The 22,284-nt window shown below is 54.2% G+C and overlaps 2 protein-coding genes across 13 annotated transcripts in view; one reads left to right on the forward strand and one right to left on the reverse strand.

Moving 5' to 3' along the window:
• Nucleotides 1-1,977: 1,977 nt before the first annotated feature.
• CELF3 (CUGBP Elav-like family member 3) lies at nt 1,978-16,557 on the reverse strand. Of its 10 annotated transcripts, none has more exons than XR_009399620.1 (14): nt 15,649-16,433; nt 14,371-14,453; nt 9,198-9,246; nt 8,655-8,783; nt 8,438-8,517; nt 7,453-7,596; nt 7,137-7,278; nt 6,726-6,875; nt 6,307-6,372; nt 5,896-6,042; nt 5,484-5,627; nt 4,668-4,805; nt 3,666-3,727; nt 1,978-2,979 (listed from the first exon to the last, which is right to left on the reverse strand). XR_009399620.1 is itself a non-coding variant. In XM_059376170.1 (14 exons), the coding sequence occupies exons 4-13, from the start codon at nt 9,244-9,246 to the stop codon at nt 4,678-4,680; spliced, it is 1,176 nt and encodes a 391-aa protein (XP_059232153.1). In that variant the 5' UTR covers nt 14,371-14,453; nt 15,649-15,754; nt 16,509-16,557; the 3' UTR covers nt 1,980-2,979; nt 4,668-4,677. The 10 variants fall into 10 exon arrangements, 9 of the variants coding, with proteins under 9 accessions (XP_059232148.1, XP_059232145.1, XP_059232146.1 ...); XM_059376170.1 differs by lacking the exon at nt 3,666-3,727 and adding an exon at nt 16,509-16,557 and having other exon boundaries at nt 1,980-2,979; nt 8,655-8,780; nt 15,649-15,754; XM_059376169.1 differs by lacking the exon at nt 3,666-3,727 and adding an exon at nt 16,509-16,557 and having other exon boundaries at nt 1,980-2,979; nt 15,649-15,754.
• A 4,664-nt stretch (nt 16,558-21,221) lies between these two features.
• Nucleotides 21,222-22,284, forward strand: part of RIIAD1 (regulatory subunit of type II PKA R-subunit domain containing 1) — an 8,099-nt gene continuing 7,036 nt past the window's right edge. For all 3 annotated transcript variants that reach the window (XR_009399453.1, XM_059374548.1, XM_059374549.1), the window contains exons 1-2: nt 21,222-21,323; nt 21,808-21,884. Coding sequence is in view for 2 of the 3 variants with exons in the window: in XM_059374548.1 (XP_059230531.1) it covers nt 21,240-21,323; nt 21,808-21,884 (161 nt within the window). In the remaining variant the exon portion in view is untranslated. The remainder of the gene's footprint in view (nt 21,324-21,807; nt 21,885-22,284) is intronic.

Raw genomic sequence — 22,284 nt, forward strand, 5'->3', positions numbered from 1 at the left:
AGTCCTGGGATCGAGCCCCACATCGGGCTCTCTGCTCAGCAGGGAGCCTGCTTCCTCCTCTCTCTCTGCCTGCCTCTCTGCCTACTTGTGATCTCTGTCTGTCAAATAAATAAATAAATAATCTTTAAAAAAAAATAAAAATAAATAAATAAATAAATAAAAAGGACCTGGAAAGGAGTGCCTGGGTGGCTCAGTGGGTTAAGCCTCTGCCTTCAGCTCCAGTCATGATCCCAGGGTCCTGGGATCAAGCCCCACATCAGGCTCTCTGCTCAGCAGGGAGCCTGCTTCCTTCCTCTCTCTCTGCCTGCCTCCCTGCCTGCTTGTGATCTCTGTCAAATGAATAAATAAAATCTTTAAAAAAAAAAAAAAAAGGACCTGGAGAATCCCTGCCCCAAAATGCTTCCTGTCCCCCAAAAGACTGCCCTTGTGTTTCCCTCTTCATCCTTCAACTTCACTTGTATCTGCTGCTTCCCCGGAGAAAATGTGACGGCAGTCTTGCAGGGAGGGACACAGCCGTGAGCAATGACAATAAGTAGTCTTCAGTGTTTGTCAAGGGGCTGCCTGTGATCAGGGAGGATACCAGGAGGAGGAGATTTTGGAGTCTTTTGCCTCCCCTCTCCTCCATCCTACGAGAACCCACCAGTATAACACTGTGGGAAACGCTCTTTGGTCTAAAATTCACCTTCCATCTTTCTGTCCTGACCCAGAAACTGTGGTGAGGACACAAGCGAGTCACTTCAAGGGAGAATTCCTGGTGTTGATACCAACTCCTGCTGTCCTTACACACACTTCTGCCTGTCTGTGAACACACACACACACACCTATATATTCGAGATTTCAGATGTTCCTACCTGATTCTCTTCTGAGTAAGGCCCCATCCCTGATCTCTGCCAAGCTAAGAGACTCTTTTCCCTGAAAGAATATCCAGATATGTTTCTATTGTACTTCACACGTTGCTTCTCTTTTTACTACTTTTACTAGTTTGGAGCAGTTTAAGAGAAGGCCAAAGTATGGGGCCGATGTGGGGGCGGGTGGTGAGGAGCCACATCCATGTGCTCAGCTGGGACAACCCTGGCCTAAGGCTGGCTGGGCTGGAAGGTAAGCAAGTTTAAAGTAGGGAGCATAATGAGGGTGGGATAGCAGGTAGCTGCTAAAATCAAGTGGCCGAGATGCTGTGAAGTCACACACTACTCCTGTGTGAGCCCATGTGAGCCCATGTGAGCCCCCTGAACCCAACCCTAAGGCAGTTCACAGAGAAGAATCAAAAGAAGACCCAAAGCAGAGGGACCTCAGGGCTTACGCACTCCACCTTCTGCGTGATGGGACTCACTGCCGCAGCCTGCTTGGTACTTGTTGGGATCTCTGTTTGGGGTCAAAGAACGGGTAATGGGGCCTGCCCGATGAGAGAATCCTGGGCTTTGGAGTCTGACATATTGGGCCTCCTTCCTGCAGCCATCCCTTAGTAGCTTTGTGATTCTGGGTAAGTTAGTTACCCTCCCAAGCCCTTTTTATTTAACCTGTCTATAAAATTATATCCTGCCTCACAGAGTTGTTGGGAGGTTAAGGGAGGAAATGTACATAAAGGGCCTGTAACAGAATCGCAGAGCAAAATCGTAGCTCCCTGGATCCCACTGATGGGTGCAGGGACAGTTCACCCCCACAAACAAGGGAGAAATGGAGACCAGGAATGTGAGACTCAAGTCCCCAGCCTTCGGGGGGACAGGGCTAGATACAAGAAAGGCCTGCTGACCTGCTTTCTTCCCTCTGTGCCTAGTGCTGCAGAGCATTCCAGGATTAAGCCCCAAGGAAGGGTGGAAGAATGGGATCATGAAGCTATGGTCAAGACCTGGACGAGCTCAAAGGTCTTAGACCCTCCTGACAGGTCTCTCTCCCAAACCTCCCCTCCACCCACCTTTGTCTCCTCCCCAGTGCACAAAATCCCCTACCCTCAACTTTCCAAGACTCTTATTTGATGCTTTTAAACTTTTTTCTTTATTTAGACAGAAAAGACCAACTCTTTAAAAGTAAAATGCAATAAATAAATAAGTTAAGCATAGAGAAGTGTCTGAAATGGACTCCCCAGTCTCCCCTTACCACTCCCACCCCCCACCGCCCATTTTTTGCCCCTAAAACTTCTTCCTAAAGAAAATGATCAGGTAATAAAGCCCTGTAACCCCTCCCCACACCCCTCCTCCCATATACCCAATTACCCCCAAAGCAAAGGGAGAAATCAAGAGAGAGAAAAAATCCAAGGGAAACATTGTCTAAACTCCCAGAAAGAGAGATGGCAGCGTCCGGGCCAGGCCGGGCTGGATAACGCACGGGTGGTAGTGGTATTTACACGGAGGGGACCAGCAGAGACTGTAAACATTTTTAGGGGTTTCGGGGGAGGTCTTTTCCTCATGAAAGGAGGAGGGTCTCTGTGGCTGACTGGTGGAGAGGCAGCCCTCAGGGCTCCCCCACACCCTCCTTAGAGGGGGCCCATGGGGGAGGCAGTGAGTTTTAGGGCTGGGAGCCCAGGGTTCAGGGATATCCTACCTCTAGCTGAGGGTGGCAGGGAGTGTGAGAAACAGCTTCGGAGAAACCCCTAATGTGGGGAAGAGGCTGGGGTGAAGGTGAGGTGGAGAGCTTATGGGAGGCCCCTCTGTCTTCCCGGGGGCCACAGGCCCGCTGGTGGGGGAGGCAAGTGCGAAAGCTGGGCACAGAAGGTCACCACAGGAACCCCAGCAGAAGGCAGATAGCCCAGAGCCTTTGAGCCTGTCCCTTGCTCCCTCACAAAGGCCAAAAGGGCACCTGGGAGGAAATAGGCCCTTCAGGAGGGGCAGGGTGGTGGGAGTGGGCCGGTGTCCTGTTCCCCCAGGGCTGTGAAGCAGCTTTTGCCCCCAGAGCCCCATCGAGGCCCCGGGCAGGTGTGCAGAGAGGGCTGGGACCAGACGTGGGGAGAGGGGTGTGGTGCCCCTTCCTCTGGTGTCTCCAGACCTGTGAAGTAAGGAGACATGAGTGAAGCTGTAGGGAAGGCCCAGCCAATGCAGGTCACAGGCCCTGCCAAAGGAGAGGTAGCTGGGCTGGCTGACGCAGGAGAGGATGGGGAAAGCTTGGGGAAAGCAGGTCATCAGAAAGGCCTCAGTCCAGACAGCCCCCCAGCTGTTGGACGAGGGACAGTGATGGAGGAGATGGGAGGGAGAGGGCCCATGATACAGGAGACCAAAGGGTATTCAGGAGGAGGTATTTACACAGCCCGTGAGAGAAAGAAAGGCTGGAAGACAGAGAGACAGGGACTGGAGGGGACAAAGCAAAGGAGTGAGACAACAGGCAGGCAGGCAGAGATAGCTAAGAGAAAGGAGAAGGGGCAGCGGACAGACAGACACCTGGAGGAAGAGCAAGGCGGCCAGGCTAGGACCTGGAATGGGGCTTAGGGCTGCAGACTTGGAGGCTGAGACCCCCAGACCCTAGAGTGCTCTCATTCCTTTTCAGAAAGGAACAAAGAAAGCAAGAGAGAAATGCACAGAACACAGACCACAGTCACCAACCACTGTTGACCAAGCACATCCCGCGAGCTGCCCCCGGCCCTGACCCTGGGCTGAGGGGCGCTTCCCTCCGCGGCCCCCTCCCCAAAGAACAAACAATCGGCTCCAAAGACAACACGCTCGTTCCATGCAACTTACAGGGGCCCGGAGCAGGGGTCCGGGGATGGGGGCTTCGGCCGACAATGGACACGGGCCCTGGGCTGGGGGGGCCCCCAGGGTGGGGGGAGTTAAGCAGCCAGGATTGGGGGGAAAGGGGGAGAAACAGAAAATGTGGGTATTGTTCTTGGGTTGTGTTTTTTCAGGGGTTTGGTCCAAAGGAGATTAAACAAACACAAAAGTCACCAAAGCTCACAGCTCTGTGGCCACGAGGCTAAGGTGGTGATGGCAGTTGGGTGGAGGGGACCCATTTTGTGAAATTCGGGCGGTCCAGCATTTTAGCCGCCTCCACCTAAACCAAAGCTGCTCCTGGGAGGCCTGAAACTTGGACTTCCCCCAGTCTGTTCTGTGCACTCTGCACTGCCCCATGGATCTATATTGCACAAGAGCCCAGGGTCTATACTACATGGGATCCAGGGTGCTGAGGGTCTAATGTCCCCACCTCTCAGGAGGATAGATATTCCAGGAGCCACGATTGTAGAACCCTCCAGTATCCTACACCAGCCCCCTTACTTCTCCAACTCTACTCCTCTAATTCCACTCTGACCCAAAGGAAAACGAATAAGAGAGACACACACAAACACATAGACACTGACCAGACAAATGACACCAAATTCTGAGGAAGACCTGGGAAGTGGACACAGATCTAGACAGACTTGGCTCTCTCTGGGGTCACAGTGTGTGTGTGTGTGTGTGTGTGTGTGTGTGTGTGTGTGTGTACACTCACACACACAGGTGTATATATGTGTGTGTGAGAGAGAGAGACAGAATGACTCAGGTGACTGAAAGGTGACAGCAGAAAGTGACTGAAAGGGTGACAGCAGAAGGAACTATACCAGACCCCAGCTTCAAGTGCACAGAGTCAGGCGGGGTAGGGTGGGCATCCCTGAGGCTAGGGGAGCATGGGGTGGGGGCATTCCAAGTGAGGGCCCTGGCTTCAGTGTGAGGGAGTTGAAGAGGTCACAGGATGGGAGCAAGACCTACCTGGGGGCCCTCAGTAGGGCCGGTTGGCATCCTTAGGCCGCTTTAGCTGGACTTTGAGGCGCTTCATGCCAATCTGGAAACCGTTCATGGCCTGGATGGCAGCCTGGGCACTGGCCGGATTGTCGAAACTCACAAAGCCTGAGGTGAGAGGGGCATAAGGCCCAGCCCAACCCCACCTCACTTGCCTGTGCTTAGGGCCAGAACCTGCTCCTTGGTTCCCTGCTTCCCCAGCTCCCTTCCTCCTGGGAACCTGAGGGCCTGGCACACAGCAGGCATTTGATGGGGAGCAGCTGATTGACAGGCTGAGGAAACGCAGTGCAGCCACTCAACATGCTCTTGGACATTCTTTCCAACACTCTCTGAAGGGCAGCCCCTTCCTCAGCCTGGATAACTCTGAACCTGCCTTCTGAAAACACAGACCACTTCTGGCCCTTTGTGACTTCTCAAGCAGGGAGGACAAGGCTCCTTCTCCCCTGAAGCAACTTTTCAAAGACATGAAGGCAAAAGACTTCACTCCCTAAATTTTCCTTTTGAAAACCAAACATCCCGTTCCTGAGACTCTTCCAGACTTTGGGGAGCATGAATTTGACCAGTGCTCAAGGAGAAAAGGTGGAGTTGCAGGTTTTGGAGGAAGAGCTAGATAGCAGCTGGTATGGCATGCTGAGGGTGTAAGAAAGGTTCCTTCTGACCTTGGATAATCTGGATTTCAAAATTTGGGCCCACTGTGACCATGAATGCCTTTAAATGTCTCAGACCTTATCCATATTTGGAGTTTGGCAAAACTGTACTGTATCTTTTGGATCACCACAGTCTTACCAAAACACTTGCTCTGATTGGTGGCCCGGTCAACAAAGACTTTGGCTGAGATGACATGGCCGAAGGGGACGAACATCTGGAGGATCTCTGAGTCCGTGAACTCCTGGGGCAGGTGGTAGATGAAGATGTTGCAGCCGTCAGGGCCTGGATGGCAGCAGACACAGAGGAAGAGCTCAGGAATTGGGAAACGCAGGGCAAAGGCCCCACGGAAAGCAGGCCCTGGCAGGGGGACCCTCCCATCCCAGCCCCCACATGCAGGCCAGGGCACCAGACACCTCAGCCCCACTCGTTTTCTTCCCACACATAGGGCCAGAGTCAGGCTTGGAGCAGGTGACAGGGAGTTCCCAGCCCAGGACCAGGGCGCTCCTCTCCCTGAAGGCTCTGGCCCAGGAGAAGGGCGCCCAGGCCGCACCTTCCCGTTGCTGCTGCTGCTGCTGTTGCTGCTGCTGTTGCTGCTGCTGCTGCTGCTGGGGAGGAGGTGGGGGCTGCTGGGCGACCAGGGTTGGTGGAGGCTGCGGGAACGCAGGTGCGACCAGGCTGTAGGCTGCTGGGTAGGCTGCTGAGGGGGTGGTGGGAGAACGGAGAGCTAGTGGGGGTCTCGGAACTCCCCTAGCCCCTGGGGCCCTCTGGCCAGCCCTGTCTCCCTTCACCTAGCCCAGGCCAGTGGGGTGGACCAGCCCTTGAACTCTGGGTATACTACCCCTAACGTAGGACCCATGGGACCCATCAGGAAGCCCCAGGGGGTGGCTGGCAGGGCAGGGTGCCTGGAAGACCAGCTTCTCTCCCTCGCTGTCCCTCCTGTCATGGGCCCTGGGCTCCTTACCTGTGTAGTGCTGCATCCCCGCGTAGGCCTGCTGCAGGGGGTCCACAGGTGCCGCAGGGCTCTGGGCTGGGGAGAGCAGCACCAACTGTGAGGCGGGGGAGGACGCAGAGCAAAGGCCAGGTGGGGGGGGAACACAGCCTCCCGGGGCGCGGGTGTGACAGGCTAGCGCGCAAAGGCACAGGGTGGTGGGAAGAGCGCAGAGCGTGGAGTCTGCCTGTGCGATCCTGGACTTCTCTAAACCTCAGCTTCCCTGGCTGCGAATGGGCAGGAGCCTCTGAGCCCAAGGATGCCAGAGCAGAGAAAGCACCTTATGACCCTGAGGCCTGCAGAGGGAGGGTACACCACAGCTGTCTGTGGGCATTGGGAGCGGTGGCTTTGATAGCTGCTAGGGAGGGAGGGGGGCAGGCAGAGACCCCCACCTGGGTAGGGGTGAACCCCATTGGGATACAGAGCATCAGGGGCAGGTTGCCCGGTGGGCTGGGTGGGCACCGGGCTGTAGCCGTTGACGCCCAGGGCAGCAGGGATTGCCGAGACGGGCGTGGCGGCGATGGCAGGAGGGGTGCTTGTTCCTGGGGAGGAGAAAGCGACAGAGACAGAGCAGAGGAGCGGACACACACACACACACACACACACACACACACACAAACACAGAGAACCAGTCAGCAAGGCTGCAGGCATTAGGGAGGAAGCAGGCCACTCTATTGCCCCTGAGTCCCTCTCAGGCCCTCTGGCTTCCCTGAGCAGTGCCCTATGTCCCCTCCCCGCCACATACACACCGACCTGTCCCACTTGTGCCCAGCCCAGCCCGGCCTGCCTACCCTGGGCTTTACCTGAGGATGGGGTGATGGGGGTGGCAATGAGGCCATTGGCATTGATGGCGGCCATGTGCTGCATCTGCACGGCGGCCATGGTGGCCATGGGGCTGAGGTAGGCACTGTGAGCCGCCACCAGGGCTGCCTGTTGCTGCATCAGCTGGAGGGAGGGGAGGAGAGGACAGTGGGGCTGGGTCCTGCCACCCCCACCCCCATGCCCAGCCTGGCTCCCCTCCCAGCCACGGACCGTGGCACTAGAAGGGTGGGGGCAGATCCTGGAGGCCAGGAGGCAGCGGGGAGGGGCCCAGCCCAGGCCCCCGGGGTCAGTGCTCACGGCCTGGGTGTAGGCGCTGTAGGCTCCAAACTGCAGGGCGATGGGGCTGAACATGCCCAGCTGGGTAGCCACCTGCTGCATGCGGCGGAGACCTCGCTCCTTCTCCGTGTCGGCAAACTTCACTACCAGGCTGGATGAGGCACCCTGGGCAGGGGCCACGTGGCGGTTAGAGGGACAGAGGAGTTGGGACCTCTCCTGCTCAGAACCCTCAAGGCCCGGCCTCGGTTCCATCCCTCCAGGCTTGGCCTCCTGGGGAGGACAGCCATCAGGGCGCCTCTGTCCAATGGGAAGATTTTCAGCCCAGCTTCCCCCTGTGCCGGGATGGGCGAGAGGCTACAAAAAGTTGAGGAACTCGAAGGCACGTGTTTGGAAAGGGAATAGCCTATTGAAATCAGAAGGGTGCCTCTGGCTTTGTAAGGATTCCGAGCTGGAAATCATCCCCAGCCAATATTTAATCTCAGCCTGGTCATCCCATCTAGCTGCCCCAGTCCCCACACCACGATGCCCACCCCCACACCCTGACCCTTGTGGTATGCTCAGAGCATGAAGCCTCAAATTTGAATACCACCTCGAGCTAAATCAAAACCAAACCCAAGGAACATGTGCGGAGATTTTATAGAATTCTGGACTCTAGAATGCAATTCTCTATTTAGTGGTGCATCCTCTCTCGGCCAAGGCCCAGCTAATCGCTTGCCCAGCCTCTGCTGAGGGAGCTTCAGAGTCAGCTAGGTCCATCAGAGAAACACACTCTGCTGGAGAGCCCCCCACGAGCACGGTCAGTTGGCCAGGGCATGTGGGGCCTCTAAGCAAGTGTTCCGATGCCCAGCCAGGGAAGGTGGGGTGTACGGGAAGGTGGGCGAAGAGACAGGAGATGGAGAGGCTGAGGAGTGAAGGAGGCTGGAGAGGAGGGCAAGACCTGTGGACTGGAGGTGAGGGGTCAGAGGTGGGGGGATGTCATCTGAAATGTGAATGTGGGGGTGCTCACCGGCAGGGTCCGGCTGCTGTGAAGGGTGTTGATGGCCGCCTGGGCCTCCGCGTGGGTCTGGAACTTGACAAAGGCGCAGCCTACAGCATCCAAGAGCAAGGAGGAAAGGGTGAGTGCTCACCCTCAAGGGCCCCCAGTGCTCCTGTCGCCAGGGAGCCAGGGGGAAAGGAGCAGAAAGGCCAGAGGGCCCGGCTGGGGAAGGGGAGCCACTGGGTACCTTTGCTGGTGCCATCTGGCCCCCGGAGCACAGTGCACTCGTCTATGGTCCCAAAAGGCTCGAACATCTTCCTGACGTCCTCATCTGTCTGCTGCTTCCCTAGCATCCCCACAAAGAGCTTCCGGTCTTCTGGGGGGTAAGGCACAGGACAAGGGGCATGTTCAGGGCTCCCTGGCTACTTTCCCCCACTCTATTCCCACCAGGACAGGCACAAATCCTGCCCTTCACCTTTGGCAACTCCCTGGAGCTCCAGGCACTCCCCTTATCCTGAGACTAAGGCTACTAGCAGTGATGCCAGTGATTTGGGGGGAAATGGGATACAGTTACATAGGGTGCTCAGCACAGTTCTGAAGGGCTTGCACTTTCCTCTGGGCTTCAGTTTGGCCATCTCTACAATGGGCTAGATGACATCCCCTTTGACAACAACCCACACCTTGACCAGGAACCCTTTGGAATTCTCATATTTCCTTCCTCAAGAGAGGCTGTCCCTCAGTTACTCTAAGCCCTGGGCCTAAGTCCCAAGTCCAAGGGTACAGAACCTACCTCCTCGGCTCTCGCTGTCGGCTGGCTTGACCTGGATCGGCCTGTTCATCTAAAAGGAGAGAAGAGAAGGCAACTGCTGGGGACCTCCTCTGAACCCGATAAGAGCCACCCCTCACCCCCAGGCTGGGACCTGCAGAGAGGCTAGAGGAAGCAAGCCCCAGGCCCTAAACCCTAAACCGATGATGGGAAGGGAGGGATGGGCCTAATCTTGTTTAGGATTAGGACCCGGGGAGATTAGAGGCAGTGGGAGGTCAGGATGTCTAGGAGGATGCTCCTGGGCCCACTCCAGGCCCTGGTGAAGCCCCAGGTAACTTGATCAAGTGATGCTCTCTTTAGGGGGAGAATGGAACTTCCCATAGGACCTGGCTCCCCAGATGGAGCCCAACCAAGGGGCTATTCAGCAAGAGCTGCCTCAATTTTACAAAGTAGGGGCAAGACAGGCCTCTCCAGTGAGCAGCCCCAAGGAAGACTATCGACCCAGGAACACCCTGACTTCCTTCTGACCCCAGAGGTGTGTCTGCTTCTCTATCTGCCCCCCTACACCCCTTGACCCCAGGGGGAAGGCACTCGGGCAGCACAAAGGGAGCAGATGCCCAGTCTCCGTGGCAACGGGAGAATGCGCGCCATGGCAACCGCCCACTCAGCCTGATTTATCCCTCCCGTCGCCCTGGCGACCGTGGTGACGTCATCACTTCTGCTGCTCCACACACCCGGAGAAGGAGTGTGGGGGGGGTGAGAACAGGGTATGCTGGGGGTGGAGGATTTGGAGGGGGCTGGGAGGTGGGGGAGGGGCCCAGGACAAGCTTCCTGATTCGTGCTGAGCAGGCTCTGCAGGGGCCACACTGTCCCTTCTTCCTCAGCCTTCCTCCTCCAGGTCAAATCCTTGGTGTCTCACAGCTGAGAGGGCTCCGAAGGAAGAACTGCTGTCCCATGCTCTTTTGACATTCTCCCTGTACCCTGAAGTCCTCCAGAGCTCTCCCTTCTCTTCACTCCTGCAGCATCTCCCTTTGTTCGGTCTCCAGTGGAAATGCAGACACCCCTCAGTCCCCCCTCCATGATCTTGCCTGGTGAGGGGACTTAGCAATGACTTCTGCAGGTTGATTTCCTTCACTGGGGGCAGGGGGCATCTTAAGAACTGGAGGGAGGGGAAGGACTCAGTATTTAGTGTCTGAAAATATTTTGCTACTGAGGGGCTATCCTAGCTCCAGTAACCAAAAATATAAAACAAAAGAAACCATTTGTTGACATTCTGAGGGGAGCTACGGGTATCCTCAGGAAAGGCACTGGACTGGGGGTCAGGAGATCCAGGTTCAGGGACTAGCCCTGCCACTCACTAGCTGGGTGACCTTGGACAAGTCACTTCTCTCCTCAGGACCTTAATATTCTCCTCTGTAAAACAGTGGGGCAGATCAGATGGTGGTGAATCAGGTTCCCCTCAGCTCTAGTATTCCAGCCTTTGGGGATCTCGTGTGTCATCACTTCACACAGAGAAGTACAGGACTGGTAGTGGGCCCCTTGACCCTTCTTCTCACACATAGACCCTCCACCCTGGTATCCAGCCATTCCAGTCAGTGCGACAGGACTCTGCTGGTGAGGGAGCCCAGGCCTGGATCAAACCTAAGCCGCACCTTGGCGGACACCCCTGTCCTGCCCCACCCCCATTTATGGATCCAAGAGCAGCTGGCTGGGGGGAGGTGGGTAACAGTCACCCAAATCCTCCAGCCAATCTGCCCCCAGCTTTATCCTCCACCAATCTGGGATTATCCCTTCGAGTTTTAATCTCCTCAGGAGCTTGCTCCTGCATGTGTGTGTGTGTGTCTGTGTGTGCGCACACGCACATGTGTGTGTGAGAGAGAGAGATGTGGGGGGCGGGAGTGGGGGTTAGACACCCAGGGCGCTCAGTTTTGCACGCTGTAAAGCTGTAAAGGGCCACACAAGCACCTTAGCCCCAGCCACACCTCCTACAGAAGACGTAGACTCCACACCAGGGTCTTTCCACAGCATCAGGGAATTCTTGAGTTGACACTATCCCTTTCCCAAAATGCCCCTAGGGATCTGAGGTTCTAGGCAAAGGCGGGGAACCTGAGACCCAGAAAGAAAGGATGCCATTCCCTTACTGCACGGGCTCCCAGGCACAGAAATAGCACCTCAGTAAATATCCACAGCTGATAGGGATTCACACAAAGACACACTGGCTGTGTGCCGCACAGGTCACATTGACAGAAGGTCCCCGACACAGCCTCCCTCAGAGCACCACCCCCCAACCCATGCCCAGGCTCTCCTTCTTGGCCTGGCACTTCCTGTGGGAAGCTCGGTCTTTGTTAGCTCAGCTCGGGCACACCTGCCCCCTCCCCTGAGTCCAGCTGGGCCCTGTTTACCTGGCAACCCAGGCTCGGGTGCCTCTCTTCCCTAACCACCACCAGCCAGGTGATAAGCCCTCCTGAGGGCCTCCCAAAGAAGAGGAGGCTATTTATACTCAGACTGCTCCCCCACTGACTTGGTCACTCATAAGGCCCTTATCCTTCTCACCAATAGCAAAGACCTCACTTCCAGCAAGAGCTCCTATTTCCAGAAAATCTCATTCTCCAGAGGACACAGGCCTTCTTCTCTGCCACCCCTGGCTCCTGACTCCCTTCCACCCGGTGTCCCAGACCACACATGGATCCTTTCCACGGGGCCCAAATTCACTGGCCCAACAGCGAGCCAACAGGCAGGGCCCATAGCCCCAGAGTGGGACTTCAGCCTAAAGAGAGGGCATAGGGTAGGCTAGGCAGAATTAGTTCCTCCCACCACCACCTCCAGGAGGCCACACCCTCCTGGAGGAAGAATCCACAGGCCTTTGGCAGAGCCTGTCCTGGGAACACTCAGGGGAGAGAAAAGGAAATGGGGCTTGACAGCCACAGGTCCAGCCTCCATTCTTCCTCTGCAGCTGAAGTATCACCCTAATATAGCAGGACTGTGCAGATTTCGGGGTGACAGAGATGGGGAGGAAGGAGAGAGAACTAAATGCTCCCATTAAAAAAGAGCCTATATTGGGGCACCTGGCTGCCTCAGTCGGTAGAGCATGTGACTCTTGATCTTGGGGTTGTGAGTTCGAGGCCCACATTGGGAGTAGAGATTACTTAAACATAAAATCTTAAAAAAAAAAAAAAAAAAGCTTGTATTAGGAGGGTGTGGAGGGAGGTTAGACAGCAGGAAAAACTTCCCACAGAGGGGATGCACTAAATGGGCATGCGTGCGCACGTACACACGCACACACACACACACACACTGAACGACTATTTGAGGAAACAATGCTGCCAGGAACGCAGGTGGCAGAGAAAAAGACCTGGGGGATATAAAGGGTCAGGCAGAGCCTGGACATAGACATCTGCTCTCCTAGACGCCCCAAGCCCCCCAGCACAAGGGTACCCTTGGAGGATAGGACCTCCCCCCTCCATTTCCTACTAGAGGCTCTGTCAAGCCAATCTGGATCCTGTCTGGAGGCAAAGGCCGAAGTGGAGGCCTCAGTGTCACCTGGGAGCTCACTCAGGGGCGGGGCTAGACAATCATTAACCAGATGCCCTCTTCCCTCACCTGCCACCCTGGGCCTATATTTTTTTCCAGGAAGTGGGGGCAGAGACCTTCTGCACCCTGACAGTCAGAGCCCTGCCGGAGCTCACAGACAGCTGGAGGGGGCAGACCCAGGCCAGGTCCCTGCCTAGCAAGACAGCAGGAAAAGAAGAGACGTTGTGACTAAGATGAAAACTATTGAATTGTCAGGAGTCTCCACAGAGGAAAGGAAAGAAAGGAAAGTTGGAATGTGACGTGATGGAAACCAGGCTTCCCAGGGAAGAGTGTGCCCACACCCATGCAGCCAGGCTGGAGGGCACACGTGCACACATGTGCACATGCACGTGCACACGCAGGCTCCCCGGATCCCAAGCCTGCTCTCTCTCTCTCTCTCTCTCCCACAACCGTGCGTGCACACACACACACACACATACACACACGAACACACATGAACACACACAGATCCTTAATGCCATAGGCCAGGGCTGTTCCGGTGCCTTGCCACCAACTAGGACGAGATGGAGGGGAGAAAGCCAGTCTGACTGTGGGATTTGCTCTCTTAGCTGCATTTAAGGGGTGAGGGCCACAGAGGGAATGGGTCACGGACCTACTGAAGGTTTGAAGTTGGGAGTGACTGAAGCAGTTCTTATTTTCCTGGATGCCCCCACCCTCTTTGCCCGTCTGTTTTGTCTACTTCCCTCCCAGGAAGGAATGGAGAATCAGCCTTTTTCTCTATGCCCCACATAGGGGAAGGGGTAGAGGCTCCAGTACCCAGGCCAGGCTCAGCAAATGTTTGCCTGAGGGATGGATGGGGTAAGCTCTCAGAATTACTTCCTGGGGCTCAGGGGGTGCGAGGCAACAGAAGCACACAGACATGGGAATAGAATCGCACAACCTTTCCCCCCAGGCTGCATGGCAGGAGGCAGCCTGAGATTCTCTATCCCTGCCCGCCCAGGCCTGGGACAATCTGCACAGCTATCTCAGAAGAAGAGAAAAAGAGCTCTGACTTTTCAGGAGAGAGGCCATGCCGGAGGGCACCCCTGCCGACCTGGACACACTTTGGGGGTCAGACTTGATGTCTGCCCCTGCCCTTGCTTGCCCCAGCCCATGCCCCCCAGGGCTCTGCTCCACCTTGATGCCCAAAGCTCTTCCTAGGAGACACGAGGTGAGTCTTTGAGAGCACAGAAGCCCGCACAGAGATGCTAGTACAGCAGGTTCCCACTGTCCCGGTCACAGTCAGACATTCCATCCCCAGAGCCACAAAAGAGTGCCTGGGTGCCTCCTGCTTACTTTGCCACACACTTGGTATCCGGAGTCTCTCCCCATGCCTCACAACCAGCTAAGCTCTCTAAGTGTTGTCCCATGAGCAGGCTGGGAAGTGGAGAAGGGGCTGCACCTGCTCTTTACAAAGGTCACATTTGCTCTGCTAACCGCTGTCTTCCTTCTCTCCAGGTAGAAGAAATGAATGCATCTCCAGCAAGAAAGAGGGCTGTTAGAAGGAGAGGGGGGCCTCCTGGTGATGAGAGGAGGTAGGAAATGAGTTCTGTGTCTCAGAAAGGTGGTGAGCCCCCTGCCCCTTCTAGCACCCTTTTCAGGAGTGCCCTATGAATATGGGACTCACCCCTGGAAGCGTCTTCTGTTCGTGCAGGGCGCTCTGGGCCTTCAGGGCTGAATCGCGGGCACAGTATGTCAGGAAGGCACATCCTGAGGAGGGGCAGGGGCAGAGAGACCGGGTGGGGGTGAGTCCCTGATACCCCTCCCTAAAAGGATCCCCCCAGCCATGACACTGAGGACTGGGAGGCTTGCCTCTTCTTGCCCCTCTCTGGCCGCTGGAGTGGGAAGGTGTCTGAGAGGGGCCAGACATTTTGCCCCAGGGAGTCTCTGGGCTGAGTTGTTGGGAGAGGGGGCTTTGTGTGGGGGGAGAAGGGGCATGTGGTTGCCAGACAAGTGTGTGCGGTGTGGTTTCTCTCTTCCTTTGCTGGCCTCTTTTCACCTTCTCCTTTGCCTCTACCTCCCTCCATCTTGGTTCCCATCACCCTTCTCCTCTCCCATTTTCCCTATTTCCTCATTTCTCTCCAACTCTGTGGGAGGCAGGTGGAGGGTGAAAAGTGGGATAGAGGAGAAGGAAAAGGGAGAGCAGTTCACTGCAAGTCCCTCGGCCAGTTGACAGGGCAGGCAGTGGGCCCCCCACCCCCACCCACAGTGCCTGGAGCTCTCCAAGTCCTGACCGGGGCCTGACCCTGCTTAGCAAGAGTGCACAGCCCTTGGACAGGCCCAAGGAATGCCTCTTGGCCAGCCTCTCTCAAGTTCCCGCCCCCACACTTCCCAGATCTACACCAGTCTCTGTCCTCCACACCCTGCTTCTCAGGTCCCTCTCTTGGGTCCTGGAGCTGCCCTGCCCAGTCCATGTCCACTCTTGCCAGGGTGACCCCCACCTCAATAGAGCCTGAGACCTACTAAGATTCCCAGGCGAGTGTACACACACGCACACACACACACACACACACACGCATGCACACACACACGTGCGTGCGCGCACACACACACACACACACACACACACACACACACCCCTGCTGGCTCCTTATCTCCCAAACCAGATCTCTTGGTCCTCCATCCTCCTTTGAGTTCATCCACGACATCACCCTCTCATCTCTGGAGTCCACATCTCTGCATCCCCTCCAAACTCTTCCTCTAAAGAGGCCATCCTAAGGCCTGCATCCGAGTCCCCGCTCACCCTGGCTGTTCTCTTGCAGCTCCTCCATCCACTCCTTAGCCCCTGAACTCTTTCCTTCCACATTGGCCCTTTCCAGCTACTCCAGCCCTCCAGACTGGCTTCCCCTCCTCCCAGCCTCCCTTCCCACCCCTGGCATCTCTCCAGCCTGGCCTGACCCCTCACCCTTGTGCAGCCCGGTGTACTTGTCCTTGATGACAGTCAGCTCGAAGATCCGACCAAACTGTTCGAAGATGGGCTTCAGGTCCTTTTCCTCCAGGTGCCTCGGGATCTGCCCCACAAACAGCTTGATGGCATCCGGCTCCTTCATTGGGGCGGCCCAGGAGGAGGGGCCGAGGGGAACAGGGAGAGGCCCAAAGGCCAGGGGGAGCTGCCCAGCAAGGAGGCAAGTGGTGGGGGCCGGGGCCCAGCCGGGGCTGGCTTTCCCTTTGGCCCCCAACCACAGTGCTGAGCAGAGGGGCAGCTCTTCACACAAAGGAGGCCCAGGGAGTTGAGGGCTAGGGGTCAGGGGTCTAGGCAGACACTGTCATGCCACCAGGGGGCATAGCCCAAACAAATGATCTCCCTCCCAGAGATCTGGCAAATATCCCAGAATGGGGGTCAGTGTGCTCAAGATCTGGAGGATTAGGGTGGTATCTGGGGTGCTGGGAACTGGGGGTTAAGAGATGGAGTCAGGGAAAGGGCCTGAGGAGGGTGATGGAGATGGAGGCTTAGGGGTTAGGGGCCTGGTAGGTTGCCAGCAGCGCCCGGGGTTGGGGGGGAGCACTCCTGATGTGGGGCAGGTGGAGCTCTCGTTGGCTTTCCCGGGAGGACACCTCCCCTGTGGCTGATTCTTCTGCTGGGTCCGAAGATCCCTGATGCCAGATGCTTGATCTCTGATGGCGGCAGGGCTCCGGGGGTCCCTTTTGCCTTGCCGCCCCCCTTCAGGTCCTCCCCTCAGCCCCCCTCCCACCCCCACCCTGGTCCCTGGGCCTGGGTTGCTGCTGGCTGCTCCCGCTGCTGGGGCTGCCTGCTTTCCCGGTCACCTGGGTCCCGGAGCTCTGCTCTCCGGCCGCGCTCTCCTCAACAAAAACCTCCCCCCTCCACACCCCCCTCCCCACTCCCACCTCCTTTCCCCTGACATCAGTGATGTCAGTCTCAGGGGTGGAATACAAATTCTCTACCCTGGAGAGGGACGCACAACACAGACAAGAGCCACGCCCTCTTTCTATCTCCTTCCTCCCTGACTCCCTTCCCACCCCAAGAAGAGCAGCTGGTGCTGTTGATAATAACCCTTCCCCCATCTTACTCCCCAGTCACGAGCTGGGCAAGACACTAAGATGGAGAATTTATAGAGGAGCCCTAAAGTGGGGTCCATTGTTCCGGGGGCTGGAGCTGTCCCCGGTGCTGGAAGCGAAGACCCAGGAGAGGGGAGCAGGGGGGAGGAGGAGAGGGGAGCCGGCATCTGGGGAGACTGAGTGTGGGGAGCAAAGGAAAGAATCTGGGGAAAAGAAAATGTCATAGAAAGAGTTGGGAAGGTTGGGAGTGGAGGGAGATGTAGATGGGGCGGGAAGCAGGTCTCAGAGCCTGGGGGAAAGGGCAGAAGAGGACCCAGAGAGGAAAGATGGAAGTGGGGTGGGGGGAGGAGAGAGCGGGGTGAAATGAGCACAGAGAGAGAACTGTGTATTTTCCGGAAAAGGATCCAAGAAAAACTATGTCTTGCTGGCATTTGCCAACGCCCCCTTCTCTCCCTCTGGGTGGTTTGTGTGTGTAAGTGCGTGGGCAGGGAGACAGCGGTGGTGAGGTGGTGACGACTGTGAGAGCTATCACTTGTAAGCTCCTTGAAGAATTGGGCACCGTTTAATTCAGCATTTTACTGTTTGGGGTCTAGCACAGTGTCTTGCTCATACATAGTTGCTTAATAATTATTTTTTGAATAAACAGTAGATGCAAAGAACCTCTGATAAGACCAAATACCCGATTCCTTTAGGGGGAAGAACCACAACTAGCAAACTCCAGTTTAGGGCAGAAAAAAACCCAAAACACACAACAATTTCTCGTCCTTTTGCTCCCTTTTCCTAGTTAGGTTCCTTGAGTAGGACTCTCAATGTGAACCAGGTAGCAAAAAGGGATGGGGGGAGCACATTTGGAGGTCGTTACTCTCTTAAACCACTCTTCTTCTACAGATGATTTGTTTCCCCCGTAATCTCAAGGGAGCACTGGGCCCACCCACAGCACCCTTCAGTGCAGGGAGTACCTGCTGACATCAAGTCTCCTGGACTGGGCAATCCTTGTGGAATGCCCCATCTACTGTCAGTCCCTTCTTCACCCCAGAGTGGGGTTTATGTCTCCACAGTGGCACTGGTGTCTCCGAAATCCATCCAACTGAATCCCTGCCACCCCCATTCCTCAGCTATCACAGCAGGCAAGCTTCTCTTCAGGAAGGGAAGTAATAGTAATGGCGCTTAGATGACATGGTGCCCCAGAAATTCTTCCAAATGCTTTACATTTACTAATGTGTTTAACCCTCAGCACCACCCTATGATGTAGGTTCTACTAATACTTCCAAATAAAGATGAGGGAACCAAGGCACCAACAGATAAGATGGCTTGCCTTATATCATAGACCTAGAAAGAGGCCTTAATGAGGGTGGAGCCCAGGAAGTCCGGCTCCTCAGTCCTGAGTTTAACCCCCACATCATATGCTCCCCTTGGGAATGGTAAGAGTTGTTAAGCCTGGCTTTCTTCCTTGTGTGCCTTTATTTGAGCACTGTGTAATAGATGGCCTTCTTTCTACTGCTTCTGATTCTCTGTTGACCACCTTTCATCCTTCCTTAGTCTGGGTTTGAGTGTGTGTGTGTGTGTGTGTGTGTAAATATTATCACAGTTCATCATATGGATGCCCAGGTCCTCCCAGGTGGGCCCCTAAGATGGGCACGGGGGTAGATGGGAGGGAGATGGTAGAGGACCCAGTACTGGGTGGTCAGAACACACCATGGCAGTGCCAGGGAACCAAGAGTGCAAACACACATGGAAAGCAACTTTCCACTCCCTACTCCACCCTCATTGTTCCTTTTCTTGCCTCCTAATCTGATCTAGGTATTTATGGAGATGCTAAACAGATCACACCCTCTGAGGATGGAGCCTAGGAAGACCCCATGGCCCTGTTGATCTCGTTACTCTGTGTCTTGTCAGCAGATCTGCCGCCCTGCTGCTCATTCAAGCTTGGGGCTAATCACATTAATTGAAATATTAAACATTTAAAAAAATGAATTATAATGAACTCCCCTTCCTCCTTCTCCCAATCAGCAACTGGGGAGACAGCTGCAGGCAGCAAAATGCCTCCAGCCTTTTGCTTAGTTTGTGGTCCCCAGATGGAAGGTTTCTATCTGAAAGGAGAGGCAGAGTTAAGGGGAGAAGAGGAGGGAGCTTGCTTCAGGGCATCCTTGCTGGGTGACTGTGGGCACATCTCTGCCCAGTGACATAACTCTGGAGGGTTAACCCTAGGACTCCGAGGCCCATTCTGGGAGGTTGCTCTCCAGGAGGAAATGAGGCTTCCAAAGCTTACTTCTTCCAAGGTCTTTCCTCTTTCCACCATCTCCAAGCTCCCCCTCCTTCTTATTCTTCTGCACTCAGTTCTAAGCTGCCCTACATAAAAAGATTATTGACTTTATAACGGGCGAGCTCAACTCCTGATTTTAGATTCTTAGAAAACGGATAATTGGGATATATTTCAAAGGGAAAAAGGTAGTGGCGGTATATGTAGGCAGAGTGGCTAGTCACCAGATACTTGTTGGCCTCACCAAATGAAAGCAGAGTGAAGCCACGTGCTGCAGAAACCATGACACTGTACAAAGAATCTATTGTTTGATCTTCCTTCCCAAAAGTGGCTGCTGTCTCAGATGGAGAAGTAAGACACAGAGGTAAGAGGTGAGGACTGAGGTGCTATGAGAAAACAAAAGTAAGTAGAAGTAGCCTCTCTTATTTACAAATAGTGGTACTTGGACCAAGGGAAGTGCTCAGTCAAGAAAGGCTTGGTTGATTCTCAAAGTACAAGAAGATGACAGACTAGCAAAAGAAGGACATTACTTATTTTATACACCCGGGTGGGAAGATGGAGAAAGTTTTACATATTTATGTATGCATGTGTGTATGTGCACGTGTGTGTGTCCATGTACATGTATATATTTGTCAGTCCAGCCCAGCATTGTTTAATAGAAGGCAAGCCATATATATAACTTAAATTACTAGTAGCCACATTAAAAAAAGCTAAAGAAGTGAAATTACTTCTAATAATAGATTTTATTTAACTATAGATTCTCAATATTATTCAATGTTTATATGATATGTCCAAAATATTCAACCTGTCATCAGTATAAAGATTATTCATAAGATACTTTGCTTTTTTTAAACTACATGCTCAAAATCCAATGTGTATTTTACACTTAATAACACATCTGACAATTCCAGCAACATCTGAGTGCTCAGCAGCCACAGGTGGCTCACACTCACCTTACTGGATAGTGCAGTTTAAGAGGTTCCCCCACTAGCTTCTGTGGGGTTGGAGGGGTGGGAAGAAACAGGTCTTGGCCAACAGGAACCATCACCTCTGATTAACCTCTGCTCCTGCCTGAAAAAATCACTGTGACAGATGGCAGCTTATCTACCTCTCTTCTAACTCTTTCTCCTAAAAACCAGACAAACAACCACATTGATTACTAACCTAGATGAGATTCCTGGGAAGAGACCTGTAGCTCACCACCTCATCTATCTTCCAGGGTTTTATTATTTTTTTTCTGGCTTAGGAACTGTCCACATTTTCACTTCTTCCCTTTCACTCTTTGCTGAGAAGGATAGAGGTAGACCACTGAGAGACCCCCTCCAAGGCCAGGGTCGAAATGCTGGCCTAGTTTCTCCTTGGGCAGTTGTCCACAAATCTGAAAGACCAGCCTCCCTTCTGAGGTCTTTTCCCCGTCTCCCAGGAGACCTCTGCTGGGCATGATGTCTGGGGGTTAGAAACTCAGCACCACGCGTATAGGCGAACAGGCTCCTGTCCTTTCCAGGCCTATTTGCAGCTCTCTGGCTTTATGTTTCACTTTCCTTTCTTAATTAGATACTAAAAGAACACACCTTGAAGACCAACTGCCTTTCCCCTCCTCTGTTCACTTGGGAGTGGGAGAGATGATTTAGAATGTATGAGCAGCAACCTAATCTACACAAGAAAGTCCGTCCAAGGAGGGAAACCTCTGGCACGATATACCCCAGGTCCTTTCCGGTATCTTTAGTATGAGAATGTCCCTTCCATTACAGAACTCTGTTCACTCCATCCTATGGGATGCTTTCATGTTAAGTGTCTACAGGTCTGAAGGAGGGGTTTGGCTTTGGGGCCAACTGAAAAGGAACAAGCTTGAATTCTCTCTACTACTAGGTTTCAACAGCTGTCAGAAAAGGGACAGGGTCAGGAACCTGATTCTGGGAGACTCTGCTTTAGGAATCCCTTTTTCAGTTTTGCTTCAGAGCCAAGGGGAAAAAAAAAATTATTTGAGGTTCGGTGGGGTCAAGAAGAAGAAGGGCTCGTTCCATATACAGACAAGAGGGGCAATTAGCCCCTCAGTCTGGGGAAGGAGATCCCTTGGAGACCCTCCCGCGTTTATTCCTCGCTTTCAGAGTGGCCCCCAAATTCCTTCCCCCAGCCCCTCCCCGCGGGCTCGTGAGGGCCGGACTTGGGGGGGCGGGGCCTCAAGGCGCGTGGTCCGTCGCCTTGACGACCTGGGCAAGATGGCGACGCTACAGGGCGGACTTCTGGGGCCGGACCCGGGAGCGCTGAGCCCCGCGCAACAGGAGCAGCTGCGCAACTTCAAGGTGGGTGCGCCTCGGACTCCCGCCTCCGTCGAAGTGCAGCTCCTCTAGAACAAGGGCTGCAGACCGGGAGGGGGTCAGGGAGGAGGGCGCGGGAGCCTGTTCTCAGATGAACTGGCGGAAGGCTGGGAGAGACCCCCGGTGGAACCGTGGGCTTCTGCGGCTCCGGACGGAGCCTGACCGGCGCCTGAAAGTGCAGGAAGAACGACCACAGAGGTCTGGCCAGTGAAATGGACCGAAATTGCTGCCGGAGACAGTAACTTAGTACAGACAAGAACTTCCGGACGGTGGAGACCCGACCTTAGCTATGGCCTCCGAGTCTGACCGAGCTGGAGGTGTTGGTCTATAATAAAACAGGCGGCTTAAAATTTCAAACATCCCGGGAAAAGACCTAGGTCAGACGCACACCTAGTTTCCCCAAGGCCCGCACTTGAACCCTGAAATCTGTCTCCTCGTGGAGCGTGACCTTTTGCTCTTCTCCCCCTAGATTCAGACTCGGATTGCTAATGAAAAATACCTGAGGACCCACAAAGAAATAGAGTTGCTCATAAGTGGTTTCTTCAGGTAGGTGGTTTTCCTACCAGCCTCGACAACTAGTGGGAAGTAGTACCAAATCTTGGTTGGGAGAGATGAGTGACTGCTGCCTTTAGGGTCAGAAAGGTAGGAAAAAAAAAAAAATAATAATACATATACATACCTATATGTATATATATACATATATGTATATAATACATATACATAAACAATCAAAATTTTATATATATATACATATATATATAGTAGACAATATTTTAAGATTGAGTTTTTTCTAACTCTGAGATATGTGCCACCTGGTGTGTTTCTTAGTTACCTCTAGAGGTTTTCTTTTTCCTTTCTTTTTTTTTTTTTTTTAAAGATTTTATTTATTTATTTGATAGAGAGAGATCACAAGTAGGCAGAGAGGCAGGCAGAGAGAGAGAGGAGT

Source organism: Mustela nigripes, chromosome 14 (assembly GCF_022355385.1).
Source record: "Mustela nigripes isolate SB6536 chromosome 14, MUSNIG.SB6536, whole genome shotgun sequence".
Lineage (NCBI taxonomy): Eukaryota > Metazoa > Chordata > Mammalia > Carnivora > Mustelidae > Mustela > Mustela nigripes.

What these genes read in the sequence shown, in the direction of transcription:
- CELF3 (XM_059376161.1), bottom strand. Translation starts at nt 15,793, where the DNA reads ATGAAGGAGCCGGATGCCATCAAGCTGTTTGTGGGGCAGATCCCGAGG. An exon ending in GTACACCGGGCTGCACAAGG is followed by an intron (nt 14,454 to 15,648) that starts GTGAGGGGTCAG and finishes GCCCCTCCTCAG; the next exon opens with GATGTGCCTTCCTGACATAC. An exon ending in CAATCAGAGCAAGTGTTTTG is followed by an intron (nt 4,806 to 5,483) that starts GTAAGACTGTGG and finishes CTCTCACCTCAG; the next exon opens with GCTTTGTGAGTTTCGACAAT.